We start from the raw sequence: 20847 nt of genomic DNA, 5'->3' as shown, positions 1-20847 counted from the left end.
AACTTATGTTAGTTTTAGAAAGCAGTCAGTCTCATAATTTACCAGAAATGAATCTCAAATTCCGAAGGATGAATTCTTCACCTTCACCTTTAATTTAAGAAATATATATATATTGACATATATATATATATATATATATATATATATATATATATATATATATATATATATATATATATACACATAGGATTAAAATTTAATGTAAATCAACACTAATCTCCTACAAACAGTACAGTTGGTAATGCCTCTTCTAGACATAGGCATCAGCTGAGTTTTTACTGCAAATGATGCTGCAGTATTTACTTTCTTTCATCCTAAAGACTTGAAAACTGAATGAAGCTGCTGTCATTAACATTTTACTTTCTTTAATATAGAAAGTACTCATAGAGCCAGGTCCTGCTGGACGTTTCCTCCTGCTAAAGGGGAGTTTTTCTTTCCAATGTCGCTACATGCATTCTCAGTTTAAACGCCGCTGCAAAGTCAACAACTCAATAAAAGCGACAGTCTACTGTTGCCAATCTTGGTAATTATGCAATTGATTTAGTCCTTCAAACATCATCTGTTATGAATTGATGCTACATAAATAAACTGAATTGAAGTTGAATTAAGAGAAACACTTCACTTAATTATTAGAGAAAGATCATTCTGAACTAATAATTAAATAATCAAATGCATTATGAAGCAACATAAAATCTGCTTTAAGGTAAAGAAACTCTCAAACAAATCTAAAAAGAAAAGATGCAGCACAGTTTCTCCTCTCCAAAGTACTACTGAGGTCAATGTCAAGAGTATTAAGCATTAAACTATAACAAACTTCATGGCCCACTTTTGATCTAATTTATGTTGATCTGTGCGAGGGTTGCAGACTACAAACTAGGTTTAATGATATTTTAACAGAACAGAAGAGCGTGCCTCCCTGGATCAGACGTGTTGTTTACTTTTAATGAAACAAATTGTGTTTCTGCTCAGATGTTTTTTTTCCCATCTGTCTGGCTGCAGTCGACTCTCTGGTCACACTTTGGTTTTGTCTGCCACTCGTAACTGTGACAGACCAGCAGTCCTGGCCTCTTCTTACACTGGGCTTCAAATGTCTGATTCAGAACTGGGTTTTATGCTTAAAGAGACACTGAACACACACCCAGAGGAGATAGAGGACAATGTGAAACTTCACAAAGCTTCACCCAAAAATAGACAAACCTAATTTAACTTATAAAGGAAACAAAAACATTTATTAATGTAGTTCTGACTCAGCTGGTAAGACTAGATTATTTTTTTTACCAAAACATGTCTGGTTTTACCAGGTTCCTGAACGTCTCATCAACCTCTGAGTGTTTGGCCCAGTCGGACGGTGAGCTACCAATCAAAGGTCAAATTGGGATATCATAAAAATTACATCACAATTAAATATATGCTCTTTTATTTATTTATTATTATTATTTAGGCTTAGAAAGTCAAAAAAATCAACTGTCTATCCATTTAGACAGCATGTTATGTCATAATATGGGTTGCTTCTACATTTAAAGTTACAAACACGTTATCATTCCAAAAAGACACATTCATTTAAAATCACAATTAATGTGTTATTTTAAAAATGTTGCAAACATAAGAGAAAAACTTTAGCGAACGTGTTGCATAACAAGTATCATGGTGATAAAAACATGAAAATTTTTTTTAGATTAATGAATCTTACCTTCTTGGAACAAAATATTTTGGCTAGATTTAAAATTCTGACATTTTCATGTAATGTTGAGAAAGGGTTAAACCTAACCCATTTAAAGAATGTGAAAGTTCAATCACAGTTGTCTGTGGCCACAGAAAGCGCTTTGTACCCATTTCTTCAATGTTGTATTTGAAAAAAAGGCAAACGTAACATTATTTGATAAATTGTTTGTAGATCTTTAGGACCAACAATGGAAATTTCAAGGATTATCTAAGAAAATATGACATACTAAACTTGGTCAAGTGAAGGATGATGCATTTCTGAGGTTTTTGTTGCAGGTCCTGGATTTGTTTGGTCTTTTTCTGTCTTTTTTTTTTCTTTTTGTAAGATATGACTTTCAGGAACTGTTCAGCAGTTGTAGATTGAATATTTATCTCCATTGTTTTCCACCTTTTTGGACATGTGTCGCATTTTTTAAAGAGTACGCTCTGTACGATTTCCTGTCAGGTTCAGGTACAAAAATGGAATAAAAATGTCTAAAAACACAGCCAAAGGCCAAAGCTTTAAAATGTTTTAAAGTCTGAGGAACATCAAAAACATTTAAATTTCTATGTTGATTTCATGGAACCAAAGTAAAAAATAAGGAAAAGGTGGAAAGAACACAAACATGAGAGCAAAAAGTGAAGTGAAGGGTAGATTTCAAGAGTGAGCAAAGGGGAAACAGGAAGAACGAAGACAGATAAAAAGATTGATGAATGAATCTAAGTGTTTTCAATGAAATATGAACAGAAATAATTGCTGTGCTATTCCCTCATCCTTAATGTTTAATATGCCATTATTCATCTTCCTCTGCGTCTCTCCAGTGGTTCTCTGTCAGAGACAGATGCTCAAAAAGTTCTCGTCCACACATTCATTCAAACCACAGAAACCAGACGAATTAGCTTTACCAGTAAAAAGTATTAAATGTCATATTTCTCATTTACACATTGTTCAAATTTATTGAATCAGGTAAATGTCTGCCAGAGAAAAAGATGCAACGTGATTGAATATTTTTGCACCATTTGTATCACATGGAGGCTTATCTTTTAACTTTTTGTCCTTCCTGAAAATATCAACCCTCCAATAAACACTCCTGTGTTACAAAATTATTAGAAACAGTGTGACAGATTCTGTCTGATTTGGAGTGTTTAGCTAAAAACAGATATTTGCCTAAAAATACCCAATAGCAATTTGTGTCCAGCATTTCCTGTTTATCCACACGTTGCCTCAGGAAACAGACTCTAATGGCTTTTTTAACAGTTCTAAAAAGTGACACTTCATAGAGAGAATTAAGCACTACTGTATAGCAACACCCCATGTGAATCAATATTAAGTATTGCTATCATTAGCTCCCAATGAAATATTGCCTGCAATTATATAGATTATGGCATTAATCATGTGTTTAATTGGTCTTTTGCAGGCTCGTTATTAATTCAGAACAGCAGGGAATTGAGTATGTTCTTTTATTTATTAATGCAACTCCACCATAGCCCCAGACTTTCACTTGTTCAGGTTAAAGACTGAGGCATCTAGACAAGAGAAAAGAAAGAGGAAAAAATAGAATTGGTCATTTTGATTCTGCCTGTCATTTGGAAAGTCATCAGTTGTGCAAGTAACTGAGGAATCCAGCCTCACCCTGGAAACTTCCTCAAGAGCAAATTTACTCGTCTCAAAAAGGGCGGCGGGGGTTTTAATACCAAAAATTATGTTCTCTGAGGAATCCTGAACTTTAGATTCCCAACTGTTCTGATTCATTGCCAGATCCTGTGGTGTGAACCTGGAGTTTGTTCAGAGCAGAACGATCAAGACGTGTAAACAGTTTTTTTTTATTCTGTTGGCCTTGATAATGTCTGTAACCTGCACTGTAAAACAAAAAAAGAGATTTTTGTTCTGTTAAAATGAAATGGAAAAAAGCATGTGAATGTAACACTTTAGTGCAAAGAAACTTTCTTATATTAAATAATTGATATATTTGCAATATTACCCCCTTTAAAATATGGTTTGTTCTCTTGCAAAACAAACGAAAGATGCTTTATTAGGTCAAGATCTTTTCAAGAAAGCATTTTCAGCAACATGGAGAGCGCAGCCATAAGTGACCAGAATAACACATTTAGGATGTTCTGATTGACTTTGTCATCCAGCTGTTGGCAGAAAATGATCAACTTTCCTAATAATGAAAGAGTTGTTAATGTTTTTCAGTTTTACACAGTTTTCAGAATCTGTATGATTCACCATAATTGATGGATTCATAAATTCTGCTCTCAGCCAGAAAATCCTAATAGGAAACGTTTGATCATCACTTTGTGGCCTTAAGTACTTGGGCTGTGTCGCTGGTTATTGATCCAACAAGTCCACTTGTGAATAACCAAACAAAACAAAGTGATGTTTTTACATTAAAATCCAGTTGATCTGCTGTGGCATGATGTTTATGCTCAAGAACAGTCTGAATTAAAACAGTTCTCCTCAGAGGTTTGGGTATCATTTCCTTCATGTTGATGTAAAAGAGTCTTTGCTAGTTGTCACAAACGACTGATGGTTATTATAGGCAGATTTAGGAAGAGGCATTAAGTTTGTAACATTCAGATGTGGCAAAGGACATCTGTAGGTGGGCAAATACTTTATCACAACATTCTGCAGACGCTGGTAGATAGAGACACATCAAATGTTTACATTAGAGCCCATATGTAAATTTTAGGGCCTTAGAAAGAGAATCAGCTTTGAATCCAAATATTTTCATCCATTTTTTTATACACTCAGGTTGCATGTTGTAATAAAGGTCAATCTGAACAAATAGTGTAAATGAAACATTAAAAATCCTGATATAATTTTATGTTTATGCTATATATGAGTTTATGTAAACTTCTGTCTGGATCTGTGTGTGCGTGTGTGTGTGTGTGTGTGTGTGTGTGTGTGTGTGTGTGTGTGTGTGTGTGTGTGTGTGTGTGTGTGTGTGTGTGTGTGTGTGTGTGTGTGTGTGGTGTGTGTGTGGGTGTGTGCGTGTGTGTGTGTGCGTGTGTGTGGGTGTGTGCGTGTGTGGGGGGGGGGTTGCGCGTGTGTGTGTGTGCGCGCGCGTGTGTGTGTGTGTGTGTGTGTGTGTGTGTGTGTGTGTGTGTGTGTGTGTGTGTGTGTAAATGTTACGCGAACAGTCAGTTTCAGTGTGTGCTATAATCTAGTTGCAGCTCCAGGTTGCAGTTTTGTTTTCTCTGAGTTTGAACCTGAACTCATTGTTGCAGCTCAGACAGTCTCTGCATCAGGAAACCACAACGGGAAGTCAAACTCTTAATTATTCAGAAGTGTTATCAAAGCTCTTTTCTCCTTCTCTCTTTGTTTTATTTCTTCCCTTTGTTCTTCATGCTTTTCAGTAAACAGTTTTTACTCTGGTACTTTTTTTTTATTTGACTTCTTCACGTTCTCCTCCTCCTGTCTCTTTTGAGTCTCTCGTTTCTTTCGCCCTATCAAGTAGCTGGAATGATGTGGTGATATTTGCCCATCACTCTCTGTTATACTCTAATACAAACAGGCAATGGCAACCTGTCAATAAAATGCCATTTTAGATCAGCTAAACTCCAACGTGGATTAATTTAAACAAATCTGGAACAGCCTTTCCCCGTCCTGCCACTCGTTTGTTCTCCTGCTCCTCTCTGACATTTCACTTAGATGGAAGAACGTTTTTCCTCTTTCCTCTGCCAGACTGCCTCTGTCTCAGTGGCGCTATGCTTAACACCATCGCACTCAGGTCTCCGCTGTGTCCAGATCTCACAATGACGGTGACAACCTTGTCTCACTTCATGCTACTAAAATTTCTCACTTCTGAAGAAATTTTCTATACCATTTTTTTTTCACTTTTTAGTGATCAACCATTAAAATGAGCAAAGCTTTTTCTCTTTTCATAATCAAGCCTGTAAGCTTACAGATGCAAACACACGTTCCGTTTCTGTGCATGAATACACACACACACAGTTGTAATTTCTCCTGCAGAGCAACACTGCCCTCTTTAGGTTGAATGTTTAAGGGAATAGGGAACTCTGTTAGGATCTTGAAAGTTATCTATGTATGTGTTTGCGTCTGGATACCCTCATCTATTGAACTAATAGAAATATTTCTACTTCTTTTAGTGATTTTTAAAATTATTTTAACTAATGTAATCACGTCATTGTTCTTCATTTTGATTCAGAGACAAATTAATAAAAAAATAATAATTTGCAAATATTGACAAAAGTGTTAACTTTAATTTCTAACTCACTTTTATGCTTAAAATTTCTATTTTATTTTATAATTTTGACAAACTAGAAATCTTTATCTTATGCTTTTTCATTCCAGTTTGAAGGTTACAGTTTGTGTCTGTTAAATATTTGGATTCATCGTGACCCCTACATCGAGACTTTCGGTGCACGAACATCTAGTGACGGCTTGCTGCCTCATTCAGTGTTAGAACAAATGACATTACTTGCTGTGTAGATACATTTACTATGGTAGAGCACACACACACACGCACACACACTAATACACACACTTAGTTTGACAGTTAAGCAGTGTAACATAGCCTTATGCCTCAACCTTAGTGTTTTCGTATGGCTGGCAGATTTCCTTTATTAATCCAAACACAGAGCAGCGTTGTTCACACATTTGCACACGCTTACAGACACACACACGCACACGCACACATACACATACACACACGCACCCCCACACACACACACATACACACACACACACACCCATACGTGGGCTGATCAGAGGTCGGGCTGAGCAGCAGAAGGAGACGTGAGGAAGATGTGGTGAAGCTTTTGCTGTGGGTTGGACTTGGTGTGTGTGCTGGATGAGTTGTTGCATGCGTTTTGTTTTTTCGGCGTGGCATCAACACCAGAGGGATTTTCCATCAAATAGCTGAGTCAAACTTTTCCTTTAAGTATCAATACCTGGAGACAATTGCACACATTCACAATAATTGTGTGATTGAAGGTGATTATAGTTTTAAAGTTTTAACTATATGATCATTTTTAAAGGTTTTCTTTTACTGTTACAAAAATTAGACATAAAATTTTAGAGCATTCAAAGTAAAAACTTAATAAATGAAAAGATATATGGTGAAGTTCAAGGACCATAATTCACTCGCTACATCTCTATAAAGATTTATTTTGATGTAAGTCGTTATTAGTGTGAAACATTTTCTCAGTGCCTATATTGTAGGGAATAAAGCAGAAATAAAGAATTCAACACACTATATTATGCAGGCATCCCTTTGAAATGTCAATTGAGTTCTTTCATTCCTCCTTTGAATTTGATTTGCAAGCTGTTGTATGTTGTCAGTTAAGTGAATGACCATAAAATACCCAGTCGACCCTCGTGGCAGCGCTAAGAATTTGCATTCCTCCCCCCAGGTCTGCCTAACATCAAACACCAGGAATAAAATATACATCTGCATGAAAAAGTTTTTTCCGATACGAATAGATCTTTCGCTATGTTTAATTTTTAGCAACTTCTAGCAGTAAAGTAAATTTTAAAAAAGCTGATTTTATGTGGTTGCACTTAAAGTACCTTTGAGACGCTCTGTGGCTTTTTTTTAGTCCGTATAGCTGGTGCCCATAAATAAATTATGTCTGGACAATGTAGCCTAAATGCATACAGAGGTATCATAATTATCATAGATCAAAAGCTGATGACATTACAGCGTTAGACCAGTCCTATCCCATGTCAGTTCCACGGCTGCCCATCTTTACGTTGTTTCATTATTGAGTTATGGCATGCATAATTTAACACCGACAGATATGGATCCATCCGTTGAGAGAGTGGAAAGAGCTGAGGAAGAGAGAAAGACAAGACAAACCTTCTGGGGTTTTTTTTAGTTTTCTCCTTTTGCCCATTTTTTCTTCATATACATATAGATATATGTATATGTCCTTGGTTCTCTAAACATAATAGCAGAAAAATGGTGTATAAATATGTTTCAGATCAGGTTTGTGTGTGCTTATACACCTATGAGGGTTACTCATTTTGATTTTATTAGTTTTGCTTATGCTTGACCACATCCTACAGGTTTGCAGCCGTACACAGACTACAGCTTTGTTCTGGTGGCCTGTACGACTGTGGGATGTGCAGCCAGCGAACCGTCCACAGGACGCACCCTGCAAGCCTCACCCAGTGGTATGCACCCACACACCCACACTCACACACACACCCACACACACACGCTTGCAAACTGGACACACACCTTTGACCCTTTGCAGAAGTTTTAGAATGTTTTTATGGTAATAGGCCATGGTTTGATGTGAAGATATTTTATTTGTTTAAATTTTTCTCATGAATAGAACATTTGTAAAAATGTATTCTTTTATTATTATTATTATTGTTATTATTATTATTATTATTATTATTATTATAATGTGGTAAAAATGTATACGTTTTTTAATTCTCCGGTACATTTTTTTCATTGCATTTTGCTTCATTTCTCCTCGTTTCCTTCTTAATGTAGATGACAATCTCGCAATTTTTTGAGTACTTGTATCTCTTTCCTCCTATTTTCCTAATTCTAATAACTTTAGATTTTTATGGCCTTTAACTTTTTATATTCATTTATGTATCGTCTAAACTTTTCATTTTCTCTCCACTTTCTAAAGTAAACATGCACCTGCATGTTTTGTGTGACTTAAATGTGTCTTTTACTTTTATTAAGAGTTTAGATCTCAAGCTTTATAAATATTTGGAGTATTATTTTATTTTTAAAATCATATTTTTATATTTAAATGTTTGTTTCTTTCATAATTTTTTTCTGAAGATTTTAAATTTATTGTAAACGTCTCCCCATTTCCTTAAGCTTTTCATATGTAAATGTGTTTTTTTTAAAGTGTCTTCAAATATTATTTTTTATATTAAAATAAAGATTTCATTCATAAGAAATTAAAGACACTATTAACTGGAGTGGAAAGACTTGTTCTCTCTCTCCTCTTAATTTCTGCCTTTCTCCAGGTGTATGGTCAAGCCCAAGACACCTGATAATAAACACATCTGCGGTGGAGCTGTACTGGGATCCGCCGTCTCAGCCTAATGGACACGTCTTCCGGTACAGGCTCATAAGAGACGGTCGCACTGTTTTCACCGGAGACCACCGGGACCAGAAATATATCGACACTGGACTCCTCCCAAAGCACAGGTTAAGCATAGACACGGATGACGAGTTCGTGCGCAGGAGGATCGGTGATGACTTTTAGTATCTGTATCTTAATTTGTGCATACGTTTATGTTGAGGTCACCGTCGTTTTAAAATCTTTGCCACAGCTCTGACCACGCCTCTCTCTCTGGGCTTCGCTCTGTGCATGTCTGTTTGCATCATTTAATGAGCAAATATTTGACATACCAATGACAGATGCAAACATTATCCCGCCTGCGAATTAAAATCATGAATCAGATTTGGTTTTGCTTGCAGACTGCAGCAGAGCGTAGATTTTATTTATCTGTTTATTTTCATTTAATCTTTATTAATTTGTTTCTCTTTTTTTTTATTTCAAAATCGATTCTCTGCATTCATTATAGAAGCGTGAAATGGCGCCTTTTCTCCTTCCTCCTCAGCTCTTGAGTCAAATTCTCTCCACTTCAAAATAGAAAAGTTAGGATAACATCCCGCTCCACTTCCATCTCTCCCGTGTTTTAGTGTAACAGAATAGGAAGGAAGCAAGGCGATAGGACTGTATGTGTGTGTGACGTTTAATTTTCCCTAATTCCACACAGTCAGCCAGAAGGCATTCCTGTCCGGACCCTTCGCTTCTCATCACTTGTCTTGCCTCCCATCCCCCCCTCCTACCCCTCGTCCTCTATCCATCCCTTCCCTGCTATCATTTCTTACCTCATTCTCTTCCTCTTTCCCTTCTTTTCCCAATTTAGCCCTGTGCCAAGAATTACACAGGGAGCACCGGCCCCATTATCCGAGCTGACTCGTGTGGGCGCGTGCAAGTGTGCAGTGTGGCACTTCTTTGTGTGCGCGCGTGGGACAGCTCAAAGTGGCCATTGATTATTTATGACAATGTTGATTAGCTGTCACTTTGCTTGGGCAGCCCAGGAAGTGTCTAAGATGACGAGAGAATTAACCTATTCCCTCTGGCTGGCCCCGCAGGACACACACACACACACACACACAAACACGCCCACATGCACGTATTCTTGGATTTCCATCCAAACAGATGCAAATGCTCCACTCCCTGATTACCTAATATGCACTCTCACACACACACAATTTTACTTTTGATATCCCAAGGCGGTGTTTACATTTAGGTAAATATCTTCCGATGATGAAGTGTTGAACTTCATTCTCCCACTGAAACCGTATGCCATGATAAAATTCTTCCTCTCCATCACACTCGATCTCTTCTTCACCCCCTCCCTCCAACAATCCCTCTCTCTCTTTCCTCGCCTTGGTTGATGTGTCCCACTGATGTGTATTTTTTTAATGTTTTTCTGTGTGCCTGTGCTTGTGTGTAAAAGTAACGTATGAGTAGTTTTAATATGTTTTCGTGAGTGCGTTCTAACCCAGTGCCGAGGCGCTAATGGCCTCCTGTTTAAAAAGCTCAGCACATGAACAATAACCCAACATCACCGCCTATTAATGCATGTGTGCCGGAGTTTATAGCAAATTAAAGGCTTTTAATGTTAAATGGTGGCCCACTTACACAGTTAATGTAGGACTCGGCACCTAGCAGCCACATGCTCTTAAAAGGGAAATCTATCTTATGATGTCATGAGCCAGAGAGACGACGAGGGGATCGAGAGAGGCTCCAAGTCACGAGAGAGAGAGAGGAAGAGGTGAACCTCAGAAACAAAGAGTGAAGAGGAAATAAAACTGAACTGTAGTTTCTGCTTTAGCATCCACCAAGACACGTGTGATTAAATGTTCTCTAGAAATTGTTAGATAGTATTTAATAATCATGAAATTCTCTAAAACACCAGAGTTAGAGAGATTAGAGAAATATAGGCTCTACACCTATTTTCTGCAGACAATTTTCACCAGATATACAGTTTTTAAAAACCATGAAGAGCCCACTGCACTGAACCCCATTGAAAACCTCCTGGTTATTCCACAAAATACTGATTTCTGAACTCTTCCTGAGTTAAAACATTAGTATTGTTGTTTCTAAATGAACATGAACTTGTTTTATTTGCATTATTTGAGGTCTAAAAGCTCTGCATGTCTTTAGTTATTTTGACCATTTCTCATTTTCAACAAATAAAATCTAAATCTTTGCTAGAAATTTTTGAGACATGTTGTCAGTAGTTACAATAGACTCGTTTTACTCAAACCTATGAAAAGTAAAATCAGAGAACTGATCATTTTGCAGTGATCTCTTAATTTTTTCCACAGATGTATTTGTTGCTGTCCCTGTTAGAGTTGTGTAAAAAAAGGAAAAACCTTTTATTTATAATTTTTTTAATTCCAGCTCCAACACCTATTATATGTACATTTAGGGGAAAAAACAATTGTAAGTCATTTATTACTAAAGGGGGGATGTTGTGTTTTCCAGGCACATGGCTCCACTGTGCAGGAGTTTCTGCAGTTTTCTGATAGATGTTTCCTTTGCAGGTTTGCAGTTCTGTCATATTCTTTCAATTCTTCTCCCAACTCCTCTTTATCTAATTTTCTCTTCAGGTACTTGTATGAGCTGGAGGCCAGCACAGCAGGTGGCACAGGTCTGAGTGACAAATATGCTACACAAACTCCAGCGTCCTGCCCCACTGGAATCCCACCACCCTACAACATGACGGTTTCAGGCCCTCACTCCATATCACTTACCTGGTCCCCGCCTGGTCAGTAGGCATCTTTTATAAAACACAATAACTGAAAGGGTTGAATGATACATGGAGTCATTCTCTTTTTCTCACACTTTGGTCAGACTCTGTTGCTCAACTTGCTCTTAAATTTTTCCAAAAATGTCGTAAATTGTAAAAATGGATGTCTTTTTAGTATCTTTACATTTTGATGGAGGATTTTCATATCTTTGTGGGCATGAAGGAATCTATTAAAAATAAAACAAGATTAATTTTCCTCAGAGCAGAACTAAAGACCTGACTAGTTTTCCATTCACCTTCTGGCCTCTCCGGACCTGAACAGATCCGCTGGCACACAGGAGCATGCACTAGGGGCTACGTCTCATGCTTATGGGGCAGTGATTGTCTGCCCTAACCCATCTATCATTGACTATTACTCTCTCATTAGGCTGATTTCCCATCTCAGAAACCGCTTAAAAGGACCAACTAGCAAAGACACTCCACTTACATTTGTGTGTGTGTATGTGTGTGTGCTGTTTCTGTATATTTGTGCCTGTGTTTATGTATGCGTTTGTGTATGTGTGTGTGTGCGTGTGAGCATGTGCATCACTGTGAGATATTTCCATAGGCAGGCCTATTCTATCGTCATTATGGGTTGATTTTAAAGGTGAGGAAATATTGGCTGGGTTCTCACGCTTGGTTAACTCCCCGAGTCCAGAGTCTGGAGTGTTTTGATCTTTTGTTCCTGCGTGTGTGTGTGTGTGTGTGTTTACACTTCTGGCCATGTGTCTACCTGTGTGTGTGTGTGTACATGCATGCACTTTGTCTTCATATGCATGCACTCATGCATACTGACGTATGGCTGCTAAAAGTATTTATGTTCAGGTTCTAAAATTTAGATACATCCTTACGTCAAGATGTCTGTGGCTATCTGTGCATATATGTGTAACTCGAATGGACAATAATATTTCACACTTGAGTTTCAACATCCTACACTATATGCTAGCATTTGTAATTGTTTCAAGTTTATGAAATAGACATTGGCAAAGAAAATGAATGGTTGTAAAATACTAGAATTTAAACATGATATTTGTGACCAAAACCTCTGATGTTATCACTGCTGTTTGGATTCGATCTTATAAATCCTTTTCTGTGTGTGTGTTATATAGAAGTGCATTACTCCATATAAAGAGCCCTATATGCTGAAGTCACAGGTGTGTGTGTGTGTGTGTGTGTGTGTGTGTGTGTGTGTGTGTGTGTGTGTGTGTGTGTGTGTGTGTGTGTGTGTGTGTGTGTGTGTGTGTGTGTGGTTAAAGGCGCTTGTGTGCATATGTGAGTTGGGGGTGAATAATTGAAGTCTTTCATTTGTCTGGTAATCAGTTCGTTCTCGAGATATCTAGAGTTCATGAATGTTGAATAACCCATCACAATACAGTTGGCCTGAATTATGGAAAAACCTCCAGTGAGAATATTAACAAAGTCTCAGTGTGTGCACGTGTGTGTGTGTGTGTGTGTGTGTGTGTGTGTGTGTGTGTGTGTGTGTGTGTGTTGTGTGTGTGTGTGTGTGTGTGTGTGTGTGGTGTGTGTGTGTGTGTGTGTGTGTGTGTGTGTGTGTGTGTGTGTGCTCTCTCTACATTTGTGAGAAATTGTCTGGTCCCAGGCCAGACTGCATTGTAAAGCCAAGTGTACTCAGCTTGATCAATATATAATATCAATATGATTATGAGATGAGTTCAGAAAATGTAACTTGAGGGTTTTAGTTTAGCACTGTGAAGCAGAAATGACATAAACCTTTACCCGCCTGCCAGTAGAAATAAACTTTGTAATCATTTGAAGGTTTTTCCTGTTGAAAATTCCTGAAATAAATTCTTACAGGCGAGATATTTTCAAATTTGCTGAAAAATAAAATTAGCAGGCACTTGTTGATTTTATTTTTCATGCAAAATGTACTTCGTTGTTCAAGCTTTGTGGAGATGCTTGTGAGCAGAGAGAAACAGGAAGTGCTATAAAATTTACTAGTAGACTCTTGTTCTTACCACGTCCCATCTACCGACAATTAGCTGAAACCTAAGGATGGCAAAAATGTGGCTCAACTTGATGAGGGTTGAGAGGAAAGAGACAAAAACACAACAATCAAAATCAGTTATAACAGCCATAACCAGGTCCACAAAGAAAAAAGTTTACTTTTTCTGGCTGACAGCATGCGGATATTATACATTACAGATATAATTAAACTTTAGAGGGAATAAAATATGACAATAAGAACATATGAATGCACATGTTTATGTAGAGCCACTTTTAAAGTCAGTTTGTGCAAATATGTTTATTTTGTTTCATGGTGGGTGAAGTAGCTGACCTCTGGCTGTAAGGAGTTCAGTGTGTTAATCAAAATGATTCCTCTTACTTGCTACTCTGGGATTATTTGTTGAAACATATAGCTTTATGACTAGACTTAATAATTAATTAATGGCAAAATTCAGCTGCTTTATGGTTATTGTGTTGTTAAAAAAAGACGACTGTACTGTAGTAATCTTGATGTTTGTTGTTTAGTGCCATCACAGCCAGAAAGTAGATGCATCATTCCTGTCATCTTTCTAAAAACTAGACACAGGAAGTAGCTCCACCATCTTTCAATGACTTCTCAGTTAGATTAACCTTTTAATTTACTGATTTTAAAGGAACATTTAAATCAGCTTTAAAATTCATGAGAAATCAGCTCTGATTCCTTTATTAGTCTACATGGAACTGTTTCAGTTAGCTTTAATGGGACTGCAGGCGATTTTCTTTAGATTCATAGCAGTTTATTTAGTAATGCTTGGGGTGATTATTTCTTATTGAACTGAAGAGATCAGAATTGTTTTATTTGGTGCTTGTTTCTATTTAAAAATTCCCAACAAAAAACCCTTGCTGAAGGTAATCACATCCTGTCTTACTCCACAGCTCAGCTGAACAGCAGCCAGCTCGTCTTCTACAATGTCCTGTTAAATCCAGGAAGTCAAGGTGCCATAAGTCGTCACGCAGGCCAAAACCTGCACCTCACTGTGACTGATCTGGAGCCCTTCACCACATACTACATAAGAGTGCAGGCCTGCCAAAATGGCAAGTATATCTTTATGTAAAAAAGCATCTCTCTTTTATGACGAAACAATAAAATAAAAGGTAATACACAAAGTAGTTATCCCACATATCAGCAACAGAGAAAATTTTGCTCTGACGAGTCAGGAATTATTTCAAGTAAAAGTATAATGTAGCATTGGGTTATTTTTTTATTTTTTATTTTTTTTCAAAGATGAAGTCATAGACTGTAAATTAGTTCATGGATTGTGAGTAAACTTAGAAAGTTGTGTTGCTATAACATTTCATCTCTTTTTTTCTCATAATAGAGGGCTGTGGGGTCGGAGATGGTGTTTATATTCATACTTTAGAGGAAATCCCAGAAGGTCTGCAGCCGCCCACAGTAAAAGCACTTGGACCGAGTATTTTGGAGATCCACTGGACGCCTCCAGAAAAACCCAACGGACTCATCACTTCCTACCATATATACAGGTGACATACATAAAGAAACTAAAGTTAAAATGACATTATTTTACCATCTTTTTAATTGATCCTGGAATATTTATGTGTTTTACCTTACCTACTATACACAGTATGTATCAGGCAAAAAAACACTCACACTGTATTCGTTGGCTGCACATAAATAAAGTTTTAATAATGTTTCCTTGTGTAAAAGTTTACTCACCAGTCTGTGTGAATGTGCATCCGGATGTGTATGTATAGATATATATCAAAGCATGCTGAAGGTCGTGGTCGGCTTGTTGACCAAAGAGTGTGTGATCTGTATGCAGGGTCAGACCAGACTAAGCCCTTTAAGTCCTCGGGAAACAACCATTAGCATAGCAGCACACACACGCCCCCTCTGACACATCTGGAATCCTGCGACTCAGGCAGACAGGGACTTGGCAAAACGGGAAAATGTCTCTCTTTCTCTGTGCGTTACACACACCTGAAAGCCTCCGCAATCAAAGAGCAGCAGTCTTACCAAGGTATCGGGATGCTTGCATCAGCCAAGAACACAATGTTTAAGACGTGATGCTACATTTCTTATTTCAGTCCCCCCAGAAACCAAGGGTGTTTATTTTCAAAGCACTAAAAGGGCATCAAAGTAAGCTGAAATCCTTTTAGAAAACTAACAAGCTTAACATCATATTTGAAGTAAACTGCTTCACTTTACAGTCAGAAGTGTGAAGTTGATAATATGCAATAGTGATTTGTTTTGACAGTCCATAAAAGTGGTGAAAATAAGTTACATTTTTATATTTGATTATGAGCTTTGGGGGTTGAATTTTGAGCACATCTCTTATTACATTCCACTTGTGTGTGTTCATAACCTTATTTTGTGTGTGCATGTTCATGTGTGTTTAGTGGACATAAATGCTGGCATAACATTATAAACCCTCAGACACAGTATCTTAAAAGTTGCTTTTGCGTTGAAACTTGAAATCTGAGTTGACAAGAACCAGGAGAAAATAAACAGCCATGTGGTTTGTCACCACAGGCGACCATTAGGAACAGAAGAGGAGCTGCTGGTTTTCATTTGGTCCACTGGGCCGCTTGAATTTGTTGATGCGAGTCCCGCCCTGCAACCCTTCAGCTTCTTCCAGTACAAAGTTCGCGCCCACAACTCCAAAGGCTCCGTTGTGAGTCAGTGGGCTCTAGCCCAAACATTGCAGGCAAAACCACAAGAACTGGCGCCCCCTGTTGTCAGACCAACTGGTAAGTTTTGTTTGACCATTTAATCATTGATAATTTATGTTTTTGCATTTAGTCCATGTAACACATGTTTTGTGTGTTTATAGGCGCATATTCAGTCCACTTGAAATGGAGGGAGCCAGACCAGCCCAATGGTCTCATTTCCCATTACAGACTGGTTTACATGAAGCACCAGCAGGATCCAACTCTCAACTCAACTACTGTTACAGCTCTCACTGTAAAGGTAAAACCACACCACGTCTTGCTTTTTTGTTTGCAATAAATCAGGTTTTATTTGTGGATACAGATGCTCACTGTTTTCACTAACTTTATAAACTCTATATAAGAAAAGCAAAAAAGCCCACAGCAAGAACACATTATATAATGTTTAAGTGACTCTGTGTCATTGTCATCTGCGATGCATGTGAAGAAATTTAGACTCTACCTGCGGTGCTTTTGCCATCTGTTTGCCAGCGAGAGGTCTGAAGACACACTCAGAGACACACAACCCATCACCTGCTTTTCTCCAGGGTCCTTACCTCAGATCCATGTTCTACCACAGCGAATAAGTAAATTAGAAACAATCAAATGCACACACATACCTACAAACACCCTGACATATTCATAGAGCAGTTTAACACATATTTTTCTTAACACCTGACATCTACACTCAGTAGGAGTTGGCAGCGAGGTTTACGCACAACTCCATTGTACTTCTTGGCAACCAAAGTTGGCAACGTCTCAACACAATATGCATCTGTATTAATACCTGAAACTCTGCTGTATAATTCTACTAACATCTGGCTATGGAGAAATGAGAAAACAAAGGATACATTTATTTGAAATAGATGAAAAAGTTCAAATGAGACCTGGAAAGAATTTGGTAAAACAACTCTGGTATTACAATGTGATAAAGATAAGACGTTAAATTATTGAAATTGAAAATTGTTAGGAATGTTTAGAAAATTAAACACTACCAGGAATGGATATGAGGAAGTTTAAGGAGGAGGATTAAAAAGAAAAGTGAATCACCAAGAGGGGAGTCGAGACAGCCATGATAGATAAGGGACTGAGAGGGACAAGAGGTAGAAGTATAGATCTATATTCTGTCCATACGTGTGGCCTCTTCTCCCTCGGTGACCTTTGGCTTGTCACTCATAATTAATACAAGATGTAAATGGAGACCTTTCACCTTCTCATTGATATGGGCCACTCTGTGTTTGTGTGTGCGAGAGAGCCTCATTGACATGGCAGAGACTCATTTTGGTGGTGGTCATTTGTCACAGAGCAGCCTTCAACACCATTCACTCCATTTTCCAAGATTATACAAAGAAGGTAGAAGAAACAACAAAGTTAACAAGCAGCTGAGCCCTGAGCAGCTCTTGTTCATGAAGACTTTGTCTTAAAATAACTGATAAATTAATAAAAAAGTTAAGTGAACAAGTGTTTTTAAATATAAAGATCAGCACAAATTTACAGGCATACTTGATAAAGATGAATGAAAAGGTGAAGAAAATGCCTAGTACCTGGTACATGTCTGGTACCTGTGCTTTCAATATATCATGCGATCCGCCTACTCCAGTAGGAAATTAGTCAGTCTTTCATAATATTCACAAAGTTTATGCATATGAGGAGGAATATTGTTTTAGGATTTTTCCTCTTCAGATGATATGCTCAGATTAAGTTCTAGTTTGTGTCTTTTAAACTTTTCTTTTCAGCTCACTCCACATGTTTCCTAAAGGACTGGGGCCTGGTGGCCTTGGCTAAATGTTTTTTGTGTCCGTTGAACAATTTCTGTGTTGATTTAGAAGAATAGAATAGAATAGAATAGAATAGAATAGATAGAATAGAATAGAATAGAATAGAATAGCATTTATTGTCATTGAACAGGATTCAACGAAATTTCTATTGCAACTCCCGTGCAAAAAGTCAAAATATACAATATTAAATAAACAAACACAAATAATAATAATATATATACAACTAAAATTAACTAAAGGCACTCAACCACACCAAAGAAGAAGCAGCAGGTCCAATTATGGTAAAGTGCAGATGATGTGACAGTGCAAGTGCAGAAAAATATGGCTGTGTGGAGGTGGGGGGTGTATGTGAGGTTATGATATGTGTGGGAGGGCGGCAGGGAGTAATGGCTCTGACTGCTGTGGGGAAGAAACTGTTTCTCAGTCTGTTTGTTGTAGTCCGTATATTCCTGTACCGCTTGCCTGATGGCAGCGGCACAAACAGTCTGTGGCCCGGGTGGCTGGAATCCATGGCTATGGATCCAGCTCTCTTCTTGACCCGGCCTATGTAAATAGAGTCCAGGTCCGGGAGGGGGCATCCCACAATGCCTTGTGCTGTTCTCACCACCCGTGTCAGTTGTTTCCTCTCCAGTGCTGTGCAGCTACCATACCACACAGTCACGTTGAGGCAGAGGACGCTCTCGATCGTCGCCCTGTAAAAGTTCAGGAGCAGCCGTGAGGAAAGTCCAGCCCGTCTCAGTTTCCTGAGGAAGAAGAGCCTTTGTTGTGCTTTCTTCACCAGATGGGAGGTGTTTGTATTCCAGGAGAGGTCAGATGTGATGTGGAGGCCCAGGAACTTGATGTTGTCCACACGCTCCACCTCTTCTCCATCTATGAGAAGGGGAGTGTGACCCGTCCTCCTGGACCTTCTGTAGTCCACAATGACCTCCTTGGTCTTCCCTGTGTTCAGCACCAAGTTATTGGCTGAACACCACTGAGTGAGCTGCTGAATCTCCTCTCTGTAGTGGGTCTCGTTGTTGTCTGAAATGAGACCCACTACTGTTGTGTCGTCCGCAAACTTGACGACTGTGTTGGTGGGGTGGATGGCAACGCAGTCGTGTGTGAACAGGGTGAAGAGAGCTGGGCTGAGCACAGGCCTTTCTTCATTCCAGCATTATCACATCAAAAGACATATTTCAGACCTGTTTCAGGTTTTTGGAACAGGCCATGAGATTTATATTTTATATCTACTTGTATATAAGACCTCTTCCAAATTCCCCAGTGTCTTTGGAAGAGAAAATTAATCCCTCAGCATTACAGCTCCTACACTAAATATATCACGACTAAATATTTTTATTAGAGGGAGAGATTGTATTTTCCCCCTCTGAAGATAAATATGGGCTTGAACTTCTCTTGTTTCAAAAGTAAATTACTAAAAAATTTAACAATTGTGCCGGTGGTGGTTTTGCTAAAACAATTATTTTTCTAACAAGGTTTTATTTAATCCACTTATTGAAATCACATTAATTTCTGAGATAATGCTGTTTCCAAAACAAAAAACAGTATGTTTTAAATCTACACATCTTCAACAGACGTTTCAACAATTTCTCTGACATCTGAAAGGTCACAGTTCAGCGATATTACTCACAGTCACAGCTCCTTCCTTTCCTCTCACATTTTACCCTTAGTGTCCCCCCTTTTATTCCTCAACATTTCCCCTCTTTAAGTATTGTTTGAACATATGTGTGTGTCCATTTGGTATGTGTATATTTGTGTGTGTGTTAATCTTAGACTGGGCTGGAAACCCTGCTTTGTGCCAGCTTGGCTGATTAATGGGGTCGTCTTGGCAATCAGACGGAATGAGGGTATGAAACGCAGGCAGCCTGTTTGCTGGACCCCTACGAGCTGCCTGGCACACACACACATGCACGAATGCGCACACACACACACACACACACGTGCATTTACAATCATGCGTGTGCACGAACATGCACAAGTTTGTTTTTCTACCCATATTAGAACTTTGTTTGAACTTCCTTTCATTTTAGTATCTGCATTTATGCCTAATCCAAACATTTTCATTGACCTAATCATTACTAGTGTATATCTAACTGTAATCTTAACCAAAACTTAAATCACACTTTTCCTGATTACAGACACTCCCTGAGTGATGATGATAATAATAATAATATAATAATAATAATAATAATAATAATAATAATAATAATAATAATAATGGAGAAACTGTATTCCTGTCTAAGAAAGGAATTCAAATAATTGAATTATTTGAATTAAACCTCACCCCTGACCATAAACAAGGAGGTTGGGGGAGGCTTTGGTCTCCATAAGGCCCATTGGTCTTCAGTGGGACAGAAATAGTGATAAACAGTTTAGTACACATTAAACATTTATTTTCCAGCCACTGTTCTTACTGTCAAAACATGAGTTCTTATCTGATCTCTGTAGTTCCATTTATTCATGTTTTCCATTTTGCTCTCACTGTTGTTTGGGGTTCCACCTTTAACCTCTATATCATTTTTCATATTTTTTGGGTTCATCTTTTATTCGTTTCTCTTCCTACTTTTCTGTTTACTGTCATGTATTTAAGTCTTTTAACTCGGCCATTTCGAGATGTTTTATAAATGATTCATCTTCATCAGTATCTCTCTCCTCTCAGCTTTCTTATTCTTTACCTTTTTGCCATTATCTGCATTCTCCTCGCTCCGTTTTTGCCATCTTTTTACTTTTTTAACCTATTTAACCCCACTTACACACACACCACTCTCTCTTATCTCTGCAGTTACTCTCCTTCTCATTTTCCTGTTCCTCCTCTCTTCCATGGCATCTTTTTCTCTTTCTTTGTGTCATCAACCCTTCTCCTCTTTCTGGTTCCTCCTTTACTTCGCT

The 20847-nt window shown here is 38.0% G+C and overlaps 1 protein-coding gene across 1 annotated transcript in view; it reads left to right on the top strand.

The window, feature by feature from the left end:
* Nucleotides 1–20847, top strand: part of ush2a (Usher syndrome 2A (autosomal recessive, mild)) — a 182954-nt gene that overhangs the window by 135510 nt on the left and 26597 nt on the right. Inside the window, 7 exon segments of the mRNA XM_055036528.1 lie at nt 7736–7843; nt 8666–8849; nt 11334–11491; nt 14393–14551; nt 14836–14998; nt 16008–16225; nt 16309–16445. Of these exon segments, the coding sequence (XP_054892503.1) occupies nt 7736–7843; nt 8666–8849; nt 11334–11491; nt 14393–14551; nt 14836–14998; nt 16008–16225; nt 16309–16445 (1127 nt within the window).

The sequence above is a fragment of the Poeciliopsis prolifica genome, unplaced genomic scaffold (genome assembly GCF_027474105.1).
Source record: "Poeciliopsis prolifica strain line A6 unplaced genomic scaffold, Auburn_PproV2 SCAFFOLD011, whole genome shotgun sequence".
In the NCBI taxonomy this organism is placed as follows: domain Eukaryota; kingdom Metazoa; phylum Chordata; class Actinopteri; order Cyprinodontiformes; family Poeciliidae; genus Poeciliopsis; species Poeciliopsis prolifica.
Note: the sequence above shows the minus strand (reverse complement) of the source record. Positions and strands in the feature narration are given on the sequence as shown.